General features: G+C 40.6%; 1 protein-coding gene across 4 annotated transcripts in view; it reads left to right on the plus strand.

The window, feature by feature from the left end:
* The window catches only part of inpp4b (inositol polyphosphate-4-phosphatase type II B), a 124,728-nt gene that overhangs the window by 99,415 nt on the left and 7,115 nt on the right, over nucleotides 1–18,198 (plus strand). For all 4 annotated transcript variants that reach the window (XM_044028724.1, XM_044028725.1, XM_044028726.1 and 1 more), the window contains 6 exons: nucleotides 2,853–3,036; nucleotides 10,182–10,517; nucleotides 11,291–11,432; nucleotides 14,539–14,711; nucleotides 15,449–15,572; nucleotides 16,259–16,385. In XM_044028724.1, coding sequence (XP_043884659.1) covers nucleotides 2,853–3,036; nucleotides 10,182–10,517; nucleotides 11,291–11,432; nucleotides 14,539–14,711; nucleotides 15,449–15,572; nucleotides 16,259–16,385 — 1,086 coding nt within the window. The remainder of the gene's footprint in view (nucleotides 1–2,852; nucleotides 3,037–10,181; nucleotides 10,518–11,290; nucleotides 11,433–14,538; nucleotides 14,712–15,448; nucleotides 15,573–16,258; nucleotides 16,386–18,198) is intronic.

Here is an 18,198-nt window from a genome sequence, read left to right on the forward strand (position 1 = left end):
ATGCCCTGTGCACAGTCCACTGTTGGCTCAGAGGTGGACGTGGTTAGATGCTGCTCACTATTAACCGAGATAATGACCCCTAATATATAATTAATGCATACTATGTAATGGAGTCTGTACAAATAAGCCTCTTTCATCTACTGTAGCTCATATTTGAGAGAGGAGACTTAAATGCAATTTGTAGCCACATTAGAGCGCATGTGTTACCGCAAGAAATCAGAGGCTTGTTGGTCTTTATTTTACTGTGGCACAGACAAATTTAGCTTGTGCGTCACTTGTATTTGTCGGAACTCTCAAAGGCAAACCTCACAGTCTGTTGTGATTAGGGTAAGTTTGTCCTTTTTTGGGGAAAACAACAAAATAGTTGAATAGAAATGCTCTTCCTTGGGACACAGGCGGGGCATCGATAAAAACAACATGCAGGCTTCACGTATAATGAATATCAGTAAACATTCATGTACTGTATACAATGGTGTAATAAAAGAGAATTCCCAGCACTGCTGTGTGTGCCTCTGCTTCAGGAAACTTATAGGCTGAGTTACAAAGAGCCACCAAACCTTTTATTGTCCTTTTAAAAGGAAAATCTCTTTGTGATTATTATAGGTAATAGAGCAAGTCACGGTGTATATATAATGTGTATGAAAAGCAGTGTTGTTTATTCATTAACTGTTGAGATTTGCTCAATTCAACCCATATTTATCCAAATATGTCTTTATTAGTTCCTTGTGCACTAAGCACTGTTTATTCCTACACTGTGTGCACCTCTTGTTTTTTGGCATAATGTTTTCAGAGTGTTGGCTCAGAGCGTTTCAGCATTTTCCATTTACATATTAAGCCAAGGTTGAAATGACAAACACATCCTTGTGTGCAACACCCCTTCTGGTTTTTCCATCAAGTTTGCAGTTACATATTTAGGCTGTTTTGAATTTGCATGGTTTGACATCTTAGTTGACCCTCTTTGGACTGACAGCATTGCTGATAATGCATAGAAAGTTCCCTGCTGTATTGAGCCTTAGTGACTGGGGATCAATTCTGTGCTCTAGCATCAGGTGGTAAGTTCCTACATTCATTATAGCCTGCAGAGTCCCATAGTCCCCCCCCCACCTAATGGGATTGGATTTGTACTTATGAGTCAACAGGACTGTTATTGAATTGTTAAGAAGTCGCACGCCTCTAACATATTCTCATTTGCCTTTTTTCTGGAGTATCTCCATTGTTGCATTCCGGTAGGATTTTATGTTCTTCAGTTCTGCATACCTCAGTGAAACAAATCACACGGAAGCTCACGGGGAATTAACGAGGTTTACAGACTTGGCTGAAATCTTGGGAAGTTGTTGGGTAGAAATGGGGTCGTTCTCTGCTGCCGAGTGTTTTATACTGTTCGCACTGTGTCTCTGTCTCACGTAGCGATTCCTTTGATTAGCTCCGAGCTTGTGGGTGGCAGTCCTCCAGAGGGCTCATTAGCTGTGATGACAAGGCCGAGGTTTTAAAGTTAACCAGTGAAAGACACGGTTGGTGGCTAGTACCTACAGATTTGACCACTTATTGATACATCAGGTAGTGGTGTTTCCCTTAGGGTGATATCGAAAAGAGCCTTTTCTGCTGCAATGTATTCAGAGAGTAGTGTGTAACGCCAGCCCTTTGTTGAATTCTTCTCACACACACACAAACACACACACCCTCTCTCACTCTTATGTCAATTATGCCATAGGCTCCGGCTCTGGGGTGTGTCCTACATAGATGCTTGCAGAGCTGACTCTATACTACCTGGGAGGGTTGCAAATGACTACCTCGGTCACACTTACATGCGACGGCAGGAAGTCAGTGGAAACGCGTTGAAAGTCACTGGAACTTTACCCGAGGAGAATGTTTGATTGTAATGATTTGCCCTGAATCTAAAAACTGACACGAGGTGTTTTTGTCCGAGATTAAAAAGCTCCCTAGAAATGAGGGAGGGATTAATTATTTATAAAGTGAAAATGGAGTGACATTGCACTACAGGTCCAATCTAACAGTTGAGATGAGCACCTGGAAAGTGTTGCTGCTGGACGTTTTAATGCAGCAGAAAATGACATAAGGTCAGAACCACAACGTCATTTTTATAGCCTGTAAATTCTTTGAATGCAGATTTTTGTCGCTCAAATTCAATCAGTATCCAAGTGAATCCCTCTCTGTAACTAATGGTTTTGGTGTAAAAAAAAAAAACTGATAAAGATGAGCTACAGTACATGTCTGGAGTCTGATTTGTTTGTATAATGCAAGTTAAACTGGAAAGGAAAGGTCAGCATCTATAGACGTGAGGGCTTGTCACAGTTTAGAGCGGCTGCAGTGCATCTAAGGGTGTTGCATCATTAAAATGCTGTTATGAAAACAGATGCTGTTCATGGTCTTATTGTACAACATATTGATTTAATATTTGACATCTTATACACTGGATTAGATGTGTAAGGTTTTGTTTAATATTAGATTGGTGCTATAAAAATAACATTTTATTCAATTTTGATTTGTTGGGGTTTAGGCTTGTTTTTCTGTTTGGTTTTGTTAAAGGCTCATCTGCACAATATCTAGGTATTATAGATATGTTTGATATCACACTGTCTCCTCATGTTGTTTTACTCGCCATATGCAATTGGACACGACGTAAACCAAAAGAACCTTGTGTTCACCTGGCTGCAGTCTCATTAGAAGGAACTGTGGCCCCGCTTTGAAATGACAGTCCATCCACTTTTCTGCGTTCCTCTTCATAAAAGTGATGTACAGCTCAGTATCCAGTCCATGACCGTGCAACTGTGACAAAGTCTGCCAACCATGAATTGATGTCGTTTTTTTTGTTTTTTTTCCCTCCATCACAGCTTCAGCACCGCATACCAGTGTATCTACTACTCACCAGAGCACACAGCCAAAGCTCAGGAGGTACTCAGCACCATGAGCCTTCTCCAGCCCCTCATTACAAGCTTAGCAGACCAGCTCCTCCAGGCTGCCCAGGAGCACTCTCCAACTGGACTAAAGGATGTACTCAAGAATCTTTCTGACAAGGTGAGAAGGTCCCCAGTCCTTTATCCACACTCCCTTCAGACTATGCCTTTACTCCTGTTTGCTGAAATATGTAACGCATTGAAAAACCTCTGCCTGGAAAGCTGTTTTCTTTCATCATTAACTCATTTCAACCCACATTCATCCAAATATATCTTAATTATTTACTTTGAGCTTCTGCTTCTAAGACAATGAGCAATAATGGTGGATCCTAAAACCTGAGGTTGTAAAGATGGAAGTATTGCTTTAAACTGACCATAACTGAATGAACCGACAACTTAATATTTATCATCTCAGAGGAGCAAGTTAATACCAGCTCAGGTAATATTATTCTTCTGTTATTTTACTAAAGAAAATAGAAGAACATCGAAAATATCTCAAAGTAACTTGAAAACTGTAAGAACCAGCAGGTTGTTTTGATACAGCTGCACGCACACACGAGCACACACGGAGCAGACAACCTCAGGAAAAATCCATAACTCATCATAAAAACACCAAACCAACAAAAGAGAATAGCAGCGTGGACGTTTATGGAGTTGAGGCATTTTTATCAGTATAATTAATGAATTACATCTGGTGCTGTCAGATTGCAATCTGCTGTGGGAGAGATTGTTTTTTGCCACAGTGGAATAGAGCCCAATCAGCCTGCATAATTGGTACATTTGCTCTGTCACCACTTCCTCTCATCCTTGATTAGACATGCACACATTGGCCAAGTAAACCCCTGGCCTGGTCAGCACAAGCAGGGCTCCGCTCTGATTAAAATCTTGTGCAGTGTGTGTGTGTGTGTGTGTGTGTGTGTGTAGGTGTGTGTTTTCAAAGTTGAGCTTTGAGTGGCACCACTATTTCAAAGACTTGAACAACATGCCATGATTTATATAAACATTCCCTCCTGCACATCTGTTCGTCCTTTTTTCACAGACACACAAATACCTGAGTGTTTATAGTAATATAATAATAATAATTAGTCGAGTGCATCAGAGTTGTACACAACACACACACACACTTGAGTTGGGGGCATGTGACTACCATTCCAGTGATGAAATGAAGTTTATTAAACTGACCAAAAGACCAACTCGTAGACATAATAGATTGTGTTTAAGATGGTTTTCTTGTTGCTACTTATTTTCCTCTCACATTATAAAACACTGCAGGCAGAGACTGAGGTCATAGGTCAGAAGACATGTCCAGATTTAATAAGATTGTAAATGTAAATGCATCACTGTCTAAGAAGCAGTCAAAAGAGCAAAAGAAATGAATGAAATGATTCGCTGTTTTTATCTTTAAACGTAAGCTGGCCATAGCTGCCAAAAGGTGATGAACTATGAACTATCAACTCACTGTGAATGTCTATAAACAAGAAAAGCCTTCTGTTCTCCAATCTGTTTTCAAGAGTTCTTCAGACAAACTCATTCGGATACAGAACTTTGGAAATGCAAATATTCTGTTACAGTATCCAGCTGAAAAAAAGAACTCGAAACTCGTCTGTATCCAGTGATAACAGAATGCTAAACATGTTGGTTTTTATGTGCCAGTCTCCTTTTTGGCCAGAAGCATTAAGTAATGATGAATGTTTTCTACACCTTGACATAATTGAAATAATATGTCTAAAAGTAAACTATTTTCTTGTTGTTTCCAGACTTATACGCTAACACACACACACGCTCCGTTTCTTATTTACTATGAGAGTTACATCACTCCTTTAATCTTGCTCTTCTGGACTGCGTACAGAACCACAGAACTCAATGAACCGCCATAAACGAGAAACAGCGGAACAGAAGACAAACATTCTTTCATTCATTCATTCTCTACTGCTTTATCCTCCACACGAGGGTCGGAGCTGGAGCCAATCCCAGCTGACACAAACTCCTCATCAAACTGGGATCTGAACTGGGGACTTTGCTGTGAGGCAACAGTGCTAGCCCCTGTACCACTGTGTATCCCAGAAGACAAACACACTAGAGAAAAAAAAAAACACACAATTTCACTTCTACTCAGGTCAAACAGACTTTGATAACCATCACGCAGATGTGAGTCTCTGCTGTGAGTGTGAAGTTTCTTCAACAAAGACAGTGAGTCACATCTTTAAAGAATCTCAGGGAGATGGGACACTGACAATGTTACAATGTGGAGAACATTTTCTTTCCACATAGTTGCTTCATCTGACTTGTTTCTTCTATATTTAGACAAGGACTATAATAATATTTCACTGCAGATGACTTTTCCTGAGCATATTCTGATTAGTCTTCTCTGTGTGATGATTAGAATTCTGTTGGTGGTCATACTTATTTCAGTCTATTAATGACAGTAAAAAGGCATTTGCCTTCACACTTCCCCCCACATCTATGTTCTATACAATTAAAAGTCTATAACAACAATGGTTACCTGTAAAGAGATTTGATTTTCTTCACAGTATAATTACGTTTAATTATATTGCAAATAGCGGTACAGTTGGATTCTAAACGACTCTACTCATGTGGCCTCCATTTCATTTGAGGTTATTTTGAAGTAGCTCAAATTCCAACTGGGCCAAAATGTGTTTTTTTTCTTCTCAAGATAAAACTCTTCGAAACAAATACATTTGTTCCGTTTTCTTCTTTCTTTTTTTATAGATCAATTGTAACTTGTTTTTTTTCTTCAAAGTCCACAGAGACATTTTCTACATCTGCAGATATGTTGAAGACAGACGAGCAACCAAATTTCTCTCACGAGCTTCAGAGCTATTCCGATCCCTAAAACAGTTAGTGTATGTGTGGAACGGCTACACTGAGGAGTAGTTTTTGCAACTTGGAGAAGCAAAATCGCTTTACTCTTTTGCCCAAAGGAGGGAACCCCTACAATTCCACTTTACAAACAATAACTAAATGCACTCTGCAGTGCAGTAGATCATGCGCATCCCTGTAAATTGTTTGGTGCAAACCCAACACTGACTGAACATTTGGGAATGTGTCTGAACCGAGAAACTCAATTGACGTGTGAACTTTGACCCCATATAAAAATACCAGAGTGGCATTGAGTCAAAAATCTGTTTTAAAGTTATCATAAAAGCACATGTATTGTGAAATATGTCAATTCTTTGACCCTGCTGTTAAGAAGTGCAAATATGACCCAGCTTGTTTTAAATAGTGTCTTTGTTCACTCATCTCAGCCACGATAATGAATAATGCATGCTCTCATAGATTGCAAATTAACACTGAGGTCAGATAAGCAGCGCTCAATTTGAATATAAATTCACATTTTCAGGTTTTTCAGCAGCTCATTTTTTAGTCATTTGGACATTTCTGTCTTTGTAATGATGTTTACTTCTGTATATACATGTGTGTAAATCACTGGGTAGCATAGAATAGCAGAAATAACGTTTGGCAATTTGACTTAAAGTAATGGAACAGCATTTGAACCCATGCAAGGCAATTAAAACCATATGAGTAACAACGACGGTGTTTTAAGTCGAGTCCTCGTCTGCTTTCTCTGCTCAAACATTCATCAAATCACCCATTCATTCATTCATTGTGGGTAACATTCGTTATAGCTTTTGATTCAAGATCAATTCAGTTAAAGGATCAGATGGACATATGATGGTGTTGCTCTTTTAATAATGGAATCTGTAGCGGCATCAGAAGATGAACACTGTGCACAATCGTCTCTTAACAAAGCAACAGACTGCGGTGTCTCTAGTGGTTTCTGTTTGGTTGTTATGAAGAGGAAGCAGTAGCAACACAGGTCTGTTTCTCTCTGTTGTGTCATACAAAGCATTCAACATAGATACTGAGTCATTACAGTTCTCGTTATTAGAGATGTTCTGTTTTCCCTCCCGATACCGATTCCGATACTCGTGCTGTCGGTATCGGCCGATACCGAGTGCCGATACTGATACCAGTGTGTTCAAAAAAAGAAAATCATACTATAAATAATAATAATAATAATAACAATAATAATAATAATACATCACATTTATATAGCGCTTTACTAGACACTCAAAGACACTATGCCTGCGTGTGATACTGTGATATGATTATCATTGTGGTAAGGCCTTGCTCAGGTTAAACCCTTTGTAAGACATGAATAAATACAGCAAATGGAAGCCATTTATTTTTATATTTGTTTTTAAATAGGACAGTATAAAAAACAGTAGCAACAGCAACTTAAATAAATATAGGAATAATTATAAAAAACAAATTAAAGTGCAGCCAGAATGTAGTAAAACAAAAAGGCATTTAATTCTTTAAATAGTGCAGTATTGTGGTATCGGATCGGTGCCTTGACTCCAGTACTCGCCGATACCAATACCAGAATTTTCGGCAGTATCGGAGGCTTTTCCGATACTGGTATCAGAATCGGAACAACTCTACTCATTATTACTTTGGATTTGGAATAACACAGTTTATTGATATTACAAACTGAGTCGTCATTTTTTTTCAGCAATAACCTTGTCCTGTCCTTTACATTTTCACTGTTGTAACATCATAATGGCAGGTTTAGGCCAACATTCTGTGTGAGATGAGTTTAAAAGTATAAAAGGGGATTTTTTTGTTGTTGTTGTTGACTCCAGTACCATTTATTATTTTTTTATTCAACCTTTATGTAACCAGATGAAAGACTCATTGAGATCGAGATCTCATTTACAAGGGTGACCTGGCCCAGAGGTCAGTAGCACACGTCTTATTAAATGTCACAAATACATGAAACATATTTCAAACAAGAAATGAAAATAAAACAGTGATTTTAAAAGTGCAAACAAGTTGACAGTTAGAGAACAGGGAGTTGTTAGTGCAGTAACAGTTTAATAAACACAGGCACTGATCAATAGATTTCCAGTGTCTGTCATTTAAGACGGAGCGAAGGGAATTCACATTGTTACTGTTTATTTCAGTAGCTCTTATTAATTAACTGTGTCATACTGTAGAGTCACAACATTCTAGTTGAGTACATTAGCCTAAACCTATGGTTCCCAATCTGGGGTCCAAGCAGAGATCACATGGGGGTGCAGAGCTTTGAGTTTGTAAGGTTAATATAATAATTTGTGCATCCCAATCAGACACTCTACTAGATAATTTGAAGTCAGTATCACCCAAATAAAAACAATCATATTTTTGGTCCACCTTTCAGTTTATTAAGATATTTATCGCCAACACATGATGTGTGAGAAACGTCAAAGTACCAAAGACTCACCGGGATCAAAAAAAGAAAACAAGGCAATACCTTGGTTTTGATTTAATGGAAGCACAGGACAGTTTTTGTCTTTATACACTGTGAGAATAGGAACAACAACCTACAGCTGCTGTTTCTTTTTGCATATGAACATCTGTTTTTGTTTACACTCTGCCAGTGTGAACCTGTCTTGAGTGCGATTGCTTTGAGTTAATGAAAGGTTTATTCAAAGCACATGATCATAACAGAATGTATATGATAGTTCTGTTATCTGCTATTAGGACCGAACACAAACCAACTGTGTGCTGACATACAATCAGACGTACAGTAGAGAATCACATAGAAATCGGGAATCTGAACATAAAGATTTGCTCACTCGGCTTAGAAACGAGATTAATCAAAATCTAAAAATTATTTGTTCATCTGTGCACAAGGGTGTGGGTTTGGTTACAAGATTGGTGGGGGCACTGCCCCGCAACACCCCAGTGCAGGCCAGAGACAATGGGGAAAGCACATGTCCCCACTGTCCATACACAAACCTACGCCTTTGTCTGTGCATTACTTTAGGAATTTGCACGAGGAAACTGGAAGCAAAAAGACGATTACTGTCCAGTTCAGCAGATTGGGACTTTTGAGATTACACATAACACGGCTCCTCCAGGTACTGTCTTAAAGACTTAAAGAATCTGTCACACTTTGCATAGGAAAAAACCTGCTGCTCTGCCTCTTTGCCACTCACTGAACAGAGCCAGGGGGCAAGACTGGCTTCTTTTAGATATTTATCAAAGTGTTCTTTTTTAAATGGATCAATAAAGCCGGTAACTCTAAAGCTGCTTTCAGACGTGCACTGAAATGTTGACATTATGTGGAGATTTTGCAGAATTAGCTTGAGAGATTTTCCCGCCAGCTCTTCAGTCTAATCTCTGAATAATGTCCGAGTGAGCTTACACGAGAACGCAGCAGGTGAAAGTTGTGCCTGCTGCATAATCAAACAGGGCTCCGCCCCCTCACTGCTGTTGTGAATGCGTCTCACATAGACGATCTCCCAGCTAATTCAGTCCTGACTCCGTTCTCCTCACATTATCCCGAGTTCGTGTCTGCAAATGGCACGGCACCGTTAAATGCCCCCCCGTGACACAGTGGAAACTTTTTAAAAGTAATTCTTGTCTGGAGAGCAACTCTTTGCCGCAACCCACCTGAGGGCAGAAATAAATATTTAATGTCTGAAGATGATTATATGAGAAGAGACACAGAAAGAAAATCTGCTGCATAAAATTATTCTTATAGCAACATTTTTCATCCCTTACTGCTCTCTTGGTAGTTGCACTAATGACTGAAGGGGAAATTAGAAAACGGTTCTGACAACAGAACTGACCTGGCTTCTTCTTTTTACCACGGTTATCTTCTTCTTTGCTAACACCACCATCTCCACAACTCCTGGCAATCTTAACAAATCCATTGACTCTTCTCTCCACATCAGGGAGGCGGGGCCAATGTGTGAAAAATGTGGGTTTCTTTTCGTGGAGGCTTGGCTCATGCATTTTTGTGAGGCCGTGTTTTGCTGTAGTAATAGAATTGCTTATTGCAGTGCTAACTCAATTACTCTCGAGAGCCCTTATCGTTTTTTTGCACAGTGGCAGCAGCGAGTGCAAAGGCTCCTTAGTTCCGGGATCATCGTCAACTTACAGTCGCTGGTGAATTTGAGATCAAAAGAGGTGTTCTCCTGCAGAAGCAGGCTGAAGGAGGAGTAATTGAATTGTTTGTTGCTCACTGGATGTGCTGCAGTAATGGAGAGCAGCTACTTCATGGAGAAGGAGTGTGTTCATTTTCCTTTCACTTGCTCTGTAAATAGTTACCCCGTCCAAACTCACTTCCACCTGTATTGTCTTACACCCACTCCCCCACAGTCACTTTCTGTTTCTCCTTTGCTTTTCTATGTGTTTTCTATCCAACAATAACTTTCATCGTCTTCCTTTCTTTCTGTTTCCTCTCTGCTACAGACAGAACAGTTTGTTCACACACTTAAGGATGAATTGGTCAAGAGTGCACTACTAGCGCTGCATGCGGCGCAGCCCGGCTACGTTTCCAAAAACCAGAAGCAGAGCCCGGTGCAGATGGGCCAGCATCAAGGTCACATCCACCCGTGCAGTGACCAGAATCAGAGTCCAGTTCAGGGACTTCCGGGCCACAGTCCAGCCACGTCAGTCACTGAGAATACGATGATGTGTAACAATGTGGAAGGATCCCAATCCACAACCATTACAGAAGGTGTTCACTTTGCTCTGAAGCACCAAGACTCTATCCCGCACCATAAAGAGTATGACGAGGAGGAATGGGTGAGTCTGAAGTTTATTTAAGTACAGTATGACAAACGGTTATTTTTACTGCTGGCCTTCACTGGGGACTACACGTGGGGAAATAAGCTTTATTACAGATAAACCATTTTTATGGCAAATAATCTCAATTACTTGCAAAATTAGATTGCAAGCCAAACATTACTTTTTCATTTTAATGAGAGCTTTTCTCAAAGGGGTTCAAACATTTCATCATGACAAACTGACTGCAGAATACTTGTCACCGTTTCTAAGCCAGGCTGCTTCCTCTCACTGAAGTGTTTACGACTGGTTTGTCTGCGTGTGAGGACAGTGTCTGCCACACTGACAGCAGGAGTTTATCATGATTTCTGCACACCACTGCTTAATTATGAGTATTTCTCATGTTTATAACCAGTTCAGATCCCACTTTTGGAAGCAACAGAGACCAAGTTACACACCAGCACCTTACAAAACAATCACACACGTTGTGTGGATTTCATCATCATCATTATTATTATTTGCACACACACAAGGTGAAATCATTATTCATCACTGAATAGCAGGAGCTCAGGAAAAGAGATAGAAAGCTGCAAACAATGCAAACACTTTCACAGTAATCACTGAACATCCAGACAGCAATTTCCTTTTGACCTTTAGGACATAAAGCCCGTTTAGACTGTAATGTTTGCTAACATAAAGGAGTCTTATACACAATACATTTATAGAATGTGTGACAAATTGATCTATTCAATGGAGCGGGGCTGATTGCTGATTGTGTATTTTGGCTCTTTTAGGACAGGGTGTGGGCCAATGTGGCTAAATGTCTCAACTGTGTCATTGCCATGGTGGACAAACTCCAGGAGGAGGACAACAGCAAACAGGAGCCAGTCGCTGAGCAGCAGTTGGCTGATGTCTTCACTTCACACAACAACCCCGGTAAATAACTGTTGTGATGCAACAGTGAAGCACAATCATCGATTTAATGGGATTACGTATCTGTCATAGAATACTTATACTACTACGTGGCACGGATCTGTGCCGCAGGTGCACCCATGGTAATTTGCCGTGGGAATGATACACAAATCCTTATAGGGACATCCTGGGGGCGAGTGGTTATAGGTCACATATTCACGCTTTAAAAAATGCAAGTCAAGTTTTGATTTTATATCACATTTTTAGTAGTGATATAAAGTAGCAATAATTGTTAAAGTTAAAGTTAGTTTTTATTAATCCCCTTAGGGAAAGTATTCCTCTGCATTTTGACCCATCCTAGAATTAGGAGCAGTGGGCTGCCACACTGAGTGGCGCCCACAAGTCAAGTTCCCTTTCCCCTTGGCCACAGGCTGCCCACTATTTAATTATGCGTTTTTCTCTTCTTTTTGTTCATGAAAACAAGTGAAATTTGAACTGTGACGTATTTCCAAATTCCCATTTTAAACTTTTTAAGTACTTATGGCTCAGGTGTGTTTATATAGTTGGTGACAATGAAATTCAGATTGTGCTGAAAAAAAGGATGTAAGACAAGACACTCTATATTGCACATTCTTATAGCCTCTGTAGATATTTATATAGTGTGTTTAAACGCTTGTAATGGAAAAAAGCAGCCACAATGCTCTCAGGGTTACAGATGTTTGTTGTTTGCCACTGGACAAAACCATTACAAAGGAACATGTCAAAGACCATGTGCTGTTATAGGGCACACCTTTTATGTATCTAAAATGTCTAACTACCTTCTTAGAATAGCCTTGCCCCTTCTGTACCCACAGAGACTGATAAAAAAAAAAAAAAACCTTTATGGAGCTCGGCCCAAAATCAGCATGATAAAATAATCTACAGCAGCACAAAAGGTGATTGCTGCTGCTGGTGATTTCTTTTCTACATGATTAAAGCCTTTGAATGAGTGTCTGCAGGCAGCCTGCTGTGTATAAGAAGGCTCAGATTCAACGGTGATTAAAAACGGTTCATGATTGAGTCTTGTTTGTCAAAAAAAGGTCTCCATCACAAAAAGCAACACATTTATCATCACAGGAGCTTTTTCATTAAAATAATATCAATTACCTATATCGAGTATATATTTTCAGTCACTGTGTTCACATTACCAGTGATTTCTTTTCAGGTCTATGAGAACATCTGTCACTTCAGGATGTCGTCCTACTATATCTAATATGTGGCTGTGTGATGTGAGGATTAATGGCCATATATGAGAATGAACGTGGCTTTTTTCCTTCACGTGTGCACCGACAGTGTGGTAAACTCAAACAACAGCGGAGGAGCGTGTGGACATGTGTGCATTCATGTGAAAGTCACTTTCAAAACGCTTGCAGTTAGGAATGAACTGTCAAATCTGATGGGACAGTATTGAATGATTAGAATTGAGCAATGCAGTGTGGCTGGCAATTTGAGAGACAGTACTTTAATGTATGTGCAGATTCGACGTTGTTTTAAACATGAGCAAAAGACAAACTTCACTTGTTTCCATTTAAGTGGATGAAAAGGCAGCGTTTAAAATGCAGGCTCGTTCGCTGTCGACCACTCGCTGCCTCGTGAAATCCTGCCTCAAGCTTGTGTCCAGACAAGTGCCCAGTCTGTTGCTGCTGCCAACTGGCACACGCTGCTGCAGCATTACTCCGACCGGGCGACAAGGCCACGTCTGTGTGCGTGTGTGAGTCTGTGTCACAGCCAAATGTGCTAGTGTTGGTTGGTGCATCCATTTTATTTGGTATCTGCATGTATTCAGCACTCAGCTGGTAGGTAAGATCAAAAGATCAAAACACCTTTATGAAGACGCTCATCAGCCTCAGAGCACGTGGTCACCTGCTTGTCTCCGTGCAAACATGGGCAGAATAATGAAATAGGCTTTATCTCCCGTTAAGAACAGTGAAGCCCAGACTTTTCTGACAAGACGTTGTGGGGGTTTAGATGTTTGGACAGGTGTGCTGCTGCAGAGATGACAGCTGGAGTTGTGTTTCCTCCTTCTCTGTGCAGAGGCGGAGTTTGAGAAAATGAGATAAGACATGATTTCTCTGACAGACGAGGGCAACCGTGATGTGCTGTGTGCGTGTGTGTCAGTATGTTACAGCAGCTCAAATACACATTACTTATCCAACACTGCCCCCTATTAGCCAGTGAGGGGATTGTAAGAAACCTGCTTCATTGAGCAAATGAATGTAGGACACAATGAAATGCTTTGTCCCAATTCCTGCAAACTATTTCTAAGCTTGTGTAGAGTATGTTGTTTTGGCTCTATGGCGCAATCACAACTCCAACACTAGTTTGGTGTATTTTGACAATTAGCAAATAGTCATTTGAGGCTCTTATTTCCAAGCAGGGGAACTAAAGAGAATTTGTGTCTGCAATTCAGACACATTACACTCTAACTAATAAGCTCAACTAATTACTGTCACTACCTCTAACTAACTTAACTACCTCTGATTTGTGTAAAATGGGAACATTTACAAATAGGTGTCTGGAATCAGTGTGATACAGATCTTTAACTTTTTACAGCAACCTGACTCATTTGTTAAATTTCATTGAAGCACAGCTGTAATTATCAGACTTCACGCTTGGCTGATGTAACTGGTTATTATTATTCATGTCCATCTATCTGTATTTACACTTATTCATTGCACTTGATATACATTTATATATCTAAAGTGTTCCCTCAGACCAAGCCCATGGACTTATTTGTCAGTTAGTTAACGATCTGTCCGTTTATTGTGTGTGTCCAAAAAGCTGATTCTGATTCCTGCACTAAAGGCTGGAAGCATACTGTGGACCATTTGATGCCTGTCACAAGAAAACAAAATCATGTGTTATTTTATATTTCTCCCCATTTCCAGTCAAACGTGAACAGCTAAACGATAAAAGCATCAAAATGAATAAAAGATCGACATTAAAATAATGTTAAAATGTAAATAGAGAATAAAATCGTAGGAGATAAAAGTGTGATTTGCCAATAAAAGTTCATTTAAAAGACAAACCTGTCACTCTAAATGTCCAATGTCTTCTGTTTTCCCCTCCGCCTCTCTCTCTGTCTTCGCAGGTGAGTGGAGGGAGCAGCTGTGTCCTCTGGTGACCAGGTTAAAGGAGTGTGTGATGGAAGTGGTGGGAAAGGCGAAGAAAGCCATGACGTTTGTGCTGCTGCAGGAGGCTGCCTGCAGCATACCACAGGGCCTCCTCCTCCAACAGAGGCGAGATGTGGTCTTCAGTCAGGCAGTAGGTGGCAACACTGTCAGAATAATGACTTATTTGAAGTGCTGAAGGGAAAGTGAAGATATCGTATGTAATCTATTTGTCTTGGTTCATCAGAAGTGTAGTTTTAGGTTCACATTACATTACATTACATGTCATTTAGCAGACGCTTTTATCCAAAGCGACTTACAAAAGTACAAAAGGTTCGTTGAATAATAACAATAACCCAAAACCATTATATGTTATTGAGTGTGTTATTGTTGCTATGAATGAGTGAAAATGACTGTAAATGGTAGACATTTAAATAGCAAGGTCAAAATCAACCAAAAAAAAGCCTGGTGCTGTATGAATGGAGAGCAAGCGCTAACAGTGGTAACGAACTTTGCCTCACGGGAACCTGCAAGGCAACACTAACACAGCCCTGCTAAAGAAGGAGGCCTTTCACAGGTCACACGGTTTTATGGAATTCATTTTAGCCAGTTGAGCTGTAATGAAGTTTATTATGTCGTTGTTGCTACACATTGCAAACCCAAACGTTTGCTCTGCCTGTCCAAAAATGATGACCACAGCTTCCGTTCTTCCGATCTTCCGATCTAACGTCAGAAAATATGCAGTGTTTGCAGAGTTGGACCTGCTTGGCTTTGCATGAGCTGGATTTAGCTGTTTAAGCCAAGATCAACTCGCGGGAAATGCGGCACACGTGTATGTTTTTGTGTGTGTGTGTGTGATGTTTATTTGTTTATTTATGTATTTATTTTTAGCTGGCAGCCTTAGCCTGTGGTTTCGCCATGAGGTTGTATGCTGGAATGGAGGACAAAGGATTCCTAAGGCAGCTCCACCTGGTTGGCCTTGTAGCCCAGTTTGAGAGCCTGCTCAGCACCTACAGTGAGTGAAGATGTTTAATCAAAACTGGAAGAAGAAATCATAAATAGTTGTTATGTTTAGATGAGCCAAGCTAGAATAATGATTAGACTTTAATAAATCACAGCATGTATCAAGATTAATTACATAATAACTTCATAAAACACAAAATTCAAGTGAAATTTAATCACTGTGTCTTGAAGATGGATGTTTATCAGATCAATGCAGAGACAGCAGAATGTACCAAATAAATATTCTCGCTACCTGCACCAGCATGATCAGAGTTCTCATTCATTACATTTTTGCCCAATTTTACCCACAATTCACAGTTGCGCTACACCAGTCAGTACTTGTTGGTTGGCACAGAAATCTGTTAGTGTGTGAGGGTAAGAGACCCGACCTCAGTCTCAGTCGATCCAATGAAAAAGTGAGTGTGTTCCCCAAGAGAAGGTGGGACACAGGACATGCCACCAGAAGACAAAGACAGGAAGTAGCAGGAAAATCAACGGCGATGGCGATGTTTCTTTACCCGCTTGAGAAATTGACTTCAGTGCCATGAAGTAAACTAAAAGCTACCTGAGTGTTCACACACATCAAGTTTCCTCTACTTTAGCTTAAAGTGTCAAAACATGAAAGACTAAAGTCAGCGGAATTTAAATAACTTGAGCCAAACTCATGTCAAGAATGAAATGGTGTCAAAATGTTTTCAGGTGAAGAGATCGGGATGCTGGAAGACCTCGAGGTTGGAATCTCAGACCTGCAGCGAGTTGTGTTCAGGATCACAGAGGCCAAGACGGATGACCTCAGTGACCTTCAGCCTTTAGTGTGTGGCCAACGGTGAGGCCTTGTCCCCTCTTCTGTACGCGTTTGTGCTTGATTCTAACGAGATGATTTCTTTCAAATCAACAAATGTAGCGTGACATGCATCACTCACCATAGCACGGGGGTGGCCAACCACTCAGAGACTAAGAGCCACATTTTTTTACGGTGTTACTGCAAAGAGCCACATCATACACAAGGGCACACGTGGACATCCCACCCATCCCTTCGTCTCACTCTCTCTCTCCCTCCCTCACACACAGACACAGACCTGTACTGTAAATGTAAGTGACAGAATGGTTCAACAATGAATATGGAAACTCTCCCACTCTGTTAAAAAACGTCTTGTGTTCGTCTTCGTATACTCAACAATGTGGTTTTCCCTCGTGCGTGTGCGCGTCTATGGCTGAACTATGGCTGAGCAGAACAAGGGACTCAAAGGCAGGAATCGAGTCACACGAATCAGTCAGTAACAGAGTTTAATTCCAGGCAGAGGTTTGGTACACGGGAGGTCAAAGAGCTACAAAAACGTTAGGCAAAAAGGCAAGGTTCAAAAACACGAGAAGACAAGACTATGGCTGTGAAAAAGAGTGCTGGAACGTGAGCTATGAACTGCAACGAACTGGCGACGAGACAAGACACAGAGGGGAATAAAAGCAGTGCTTGATGGGGAGTGACAGGATGCAGGTGTGGTAGACACAATCAGGGAACAGGTGCACGCCAACAAGGAAGGGGGCGGGGTAGACAGGAACCTGAAACAGAGACAAGGGTGCGTGAAAATATGGATGCAGTTTTTTGTTTGTTTAAAAAAAAAACACCTTAATTAATGTTACTGGTAGATCCTGTGTTTGTCCTACTATTTCATTTAAAGAAATATCTGCTGTAAAAAACCTCTATTACGCCCGGTTTATTCAAGACATGCTTGAGCATGACATACACATGTTGCACGCTGTACATGGAAAAAAACAAACACAAACACGTAGTTTGATATGAACAAAAGAGCCGCATGGGGATCGGGTTGGCCAGGCCTGCCATAGTACATACCAGACATGCCAGTGTGACAGCGTATTTAAACTACAACACTGCCTTGTTCCAGCGTCGCTGCCCGTACTCCAGCTCCACCACCGCTCCAACATCCACCTGTTGCCTCTGACAGGGTGTTTGAGATATTTACTCGTAACTCCTGATATCTTTTGTAATATAATCTAGCACAGGTCGACCTTACAAACATATCAGCTGATAATGGGTTGATATAGGCATTTTTATAACCTGTCGGCATCAGCGGACTCTGTCCCCGCTCACCCTGCTCACATCGTGGGGACGCAGATCACCACTGTGCATGGAGGATAGACAAACACGGTCACTGTTAGCTAGTAGCACGCCTCAAACTAATTATGGGTCACTTCATATTTGCTCGTGTGAAAGAGACACTTTTGCTGTTAGAGTTTCTCCAGGTGATTAATAACACAGACAACTTTTTAAAACACTCCATGAAACCAAATGATGCAGACTGCTGCAGGATCCATTAAGATCCAGCACATGATGAGAGCTAGTGTAAATAATGCCACAGTCCACAGCGATACATTCAAAGAACCTTGTGAATTTCATTACCTCCAGAGTCACACATGCACGACTGAGTCTGTGGTCGTTAGGTCAAAAGAGGAGTGTGGAAATACACTTTAAAATTGTAATGAATGTTGTTATTGCATTTATTCATCCACAGTCATGTTTTAAATTTTTTTCCTGGGTGGGTATGAGGCTATCAGCTGATTAATGGGCTATCAGCTTTTAAATGCTTCAGACTATTAATGTGCTATCGGCCTGTATAATT

This window comes from Solea senegalensis, linkage group LG6, assembly GCF_019176455.1.
Source record: "Solea senegalensis isolate Sse05_10M linkage group LG6, IFAPA_SoseM_1, whole genome shotgun sequence".
Taxonomy (NCBI): Eukaryota; Metazoa; Chordata; class Actinopteri; order Pleuronectiformes; family Soleidae; genus Solea; species Solea senegalensis.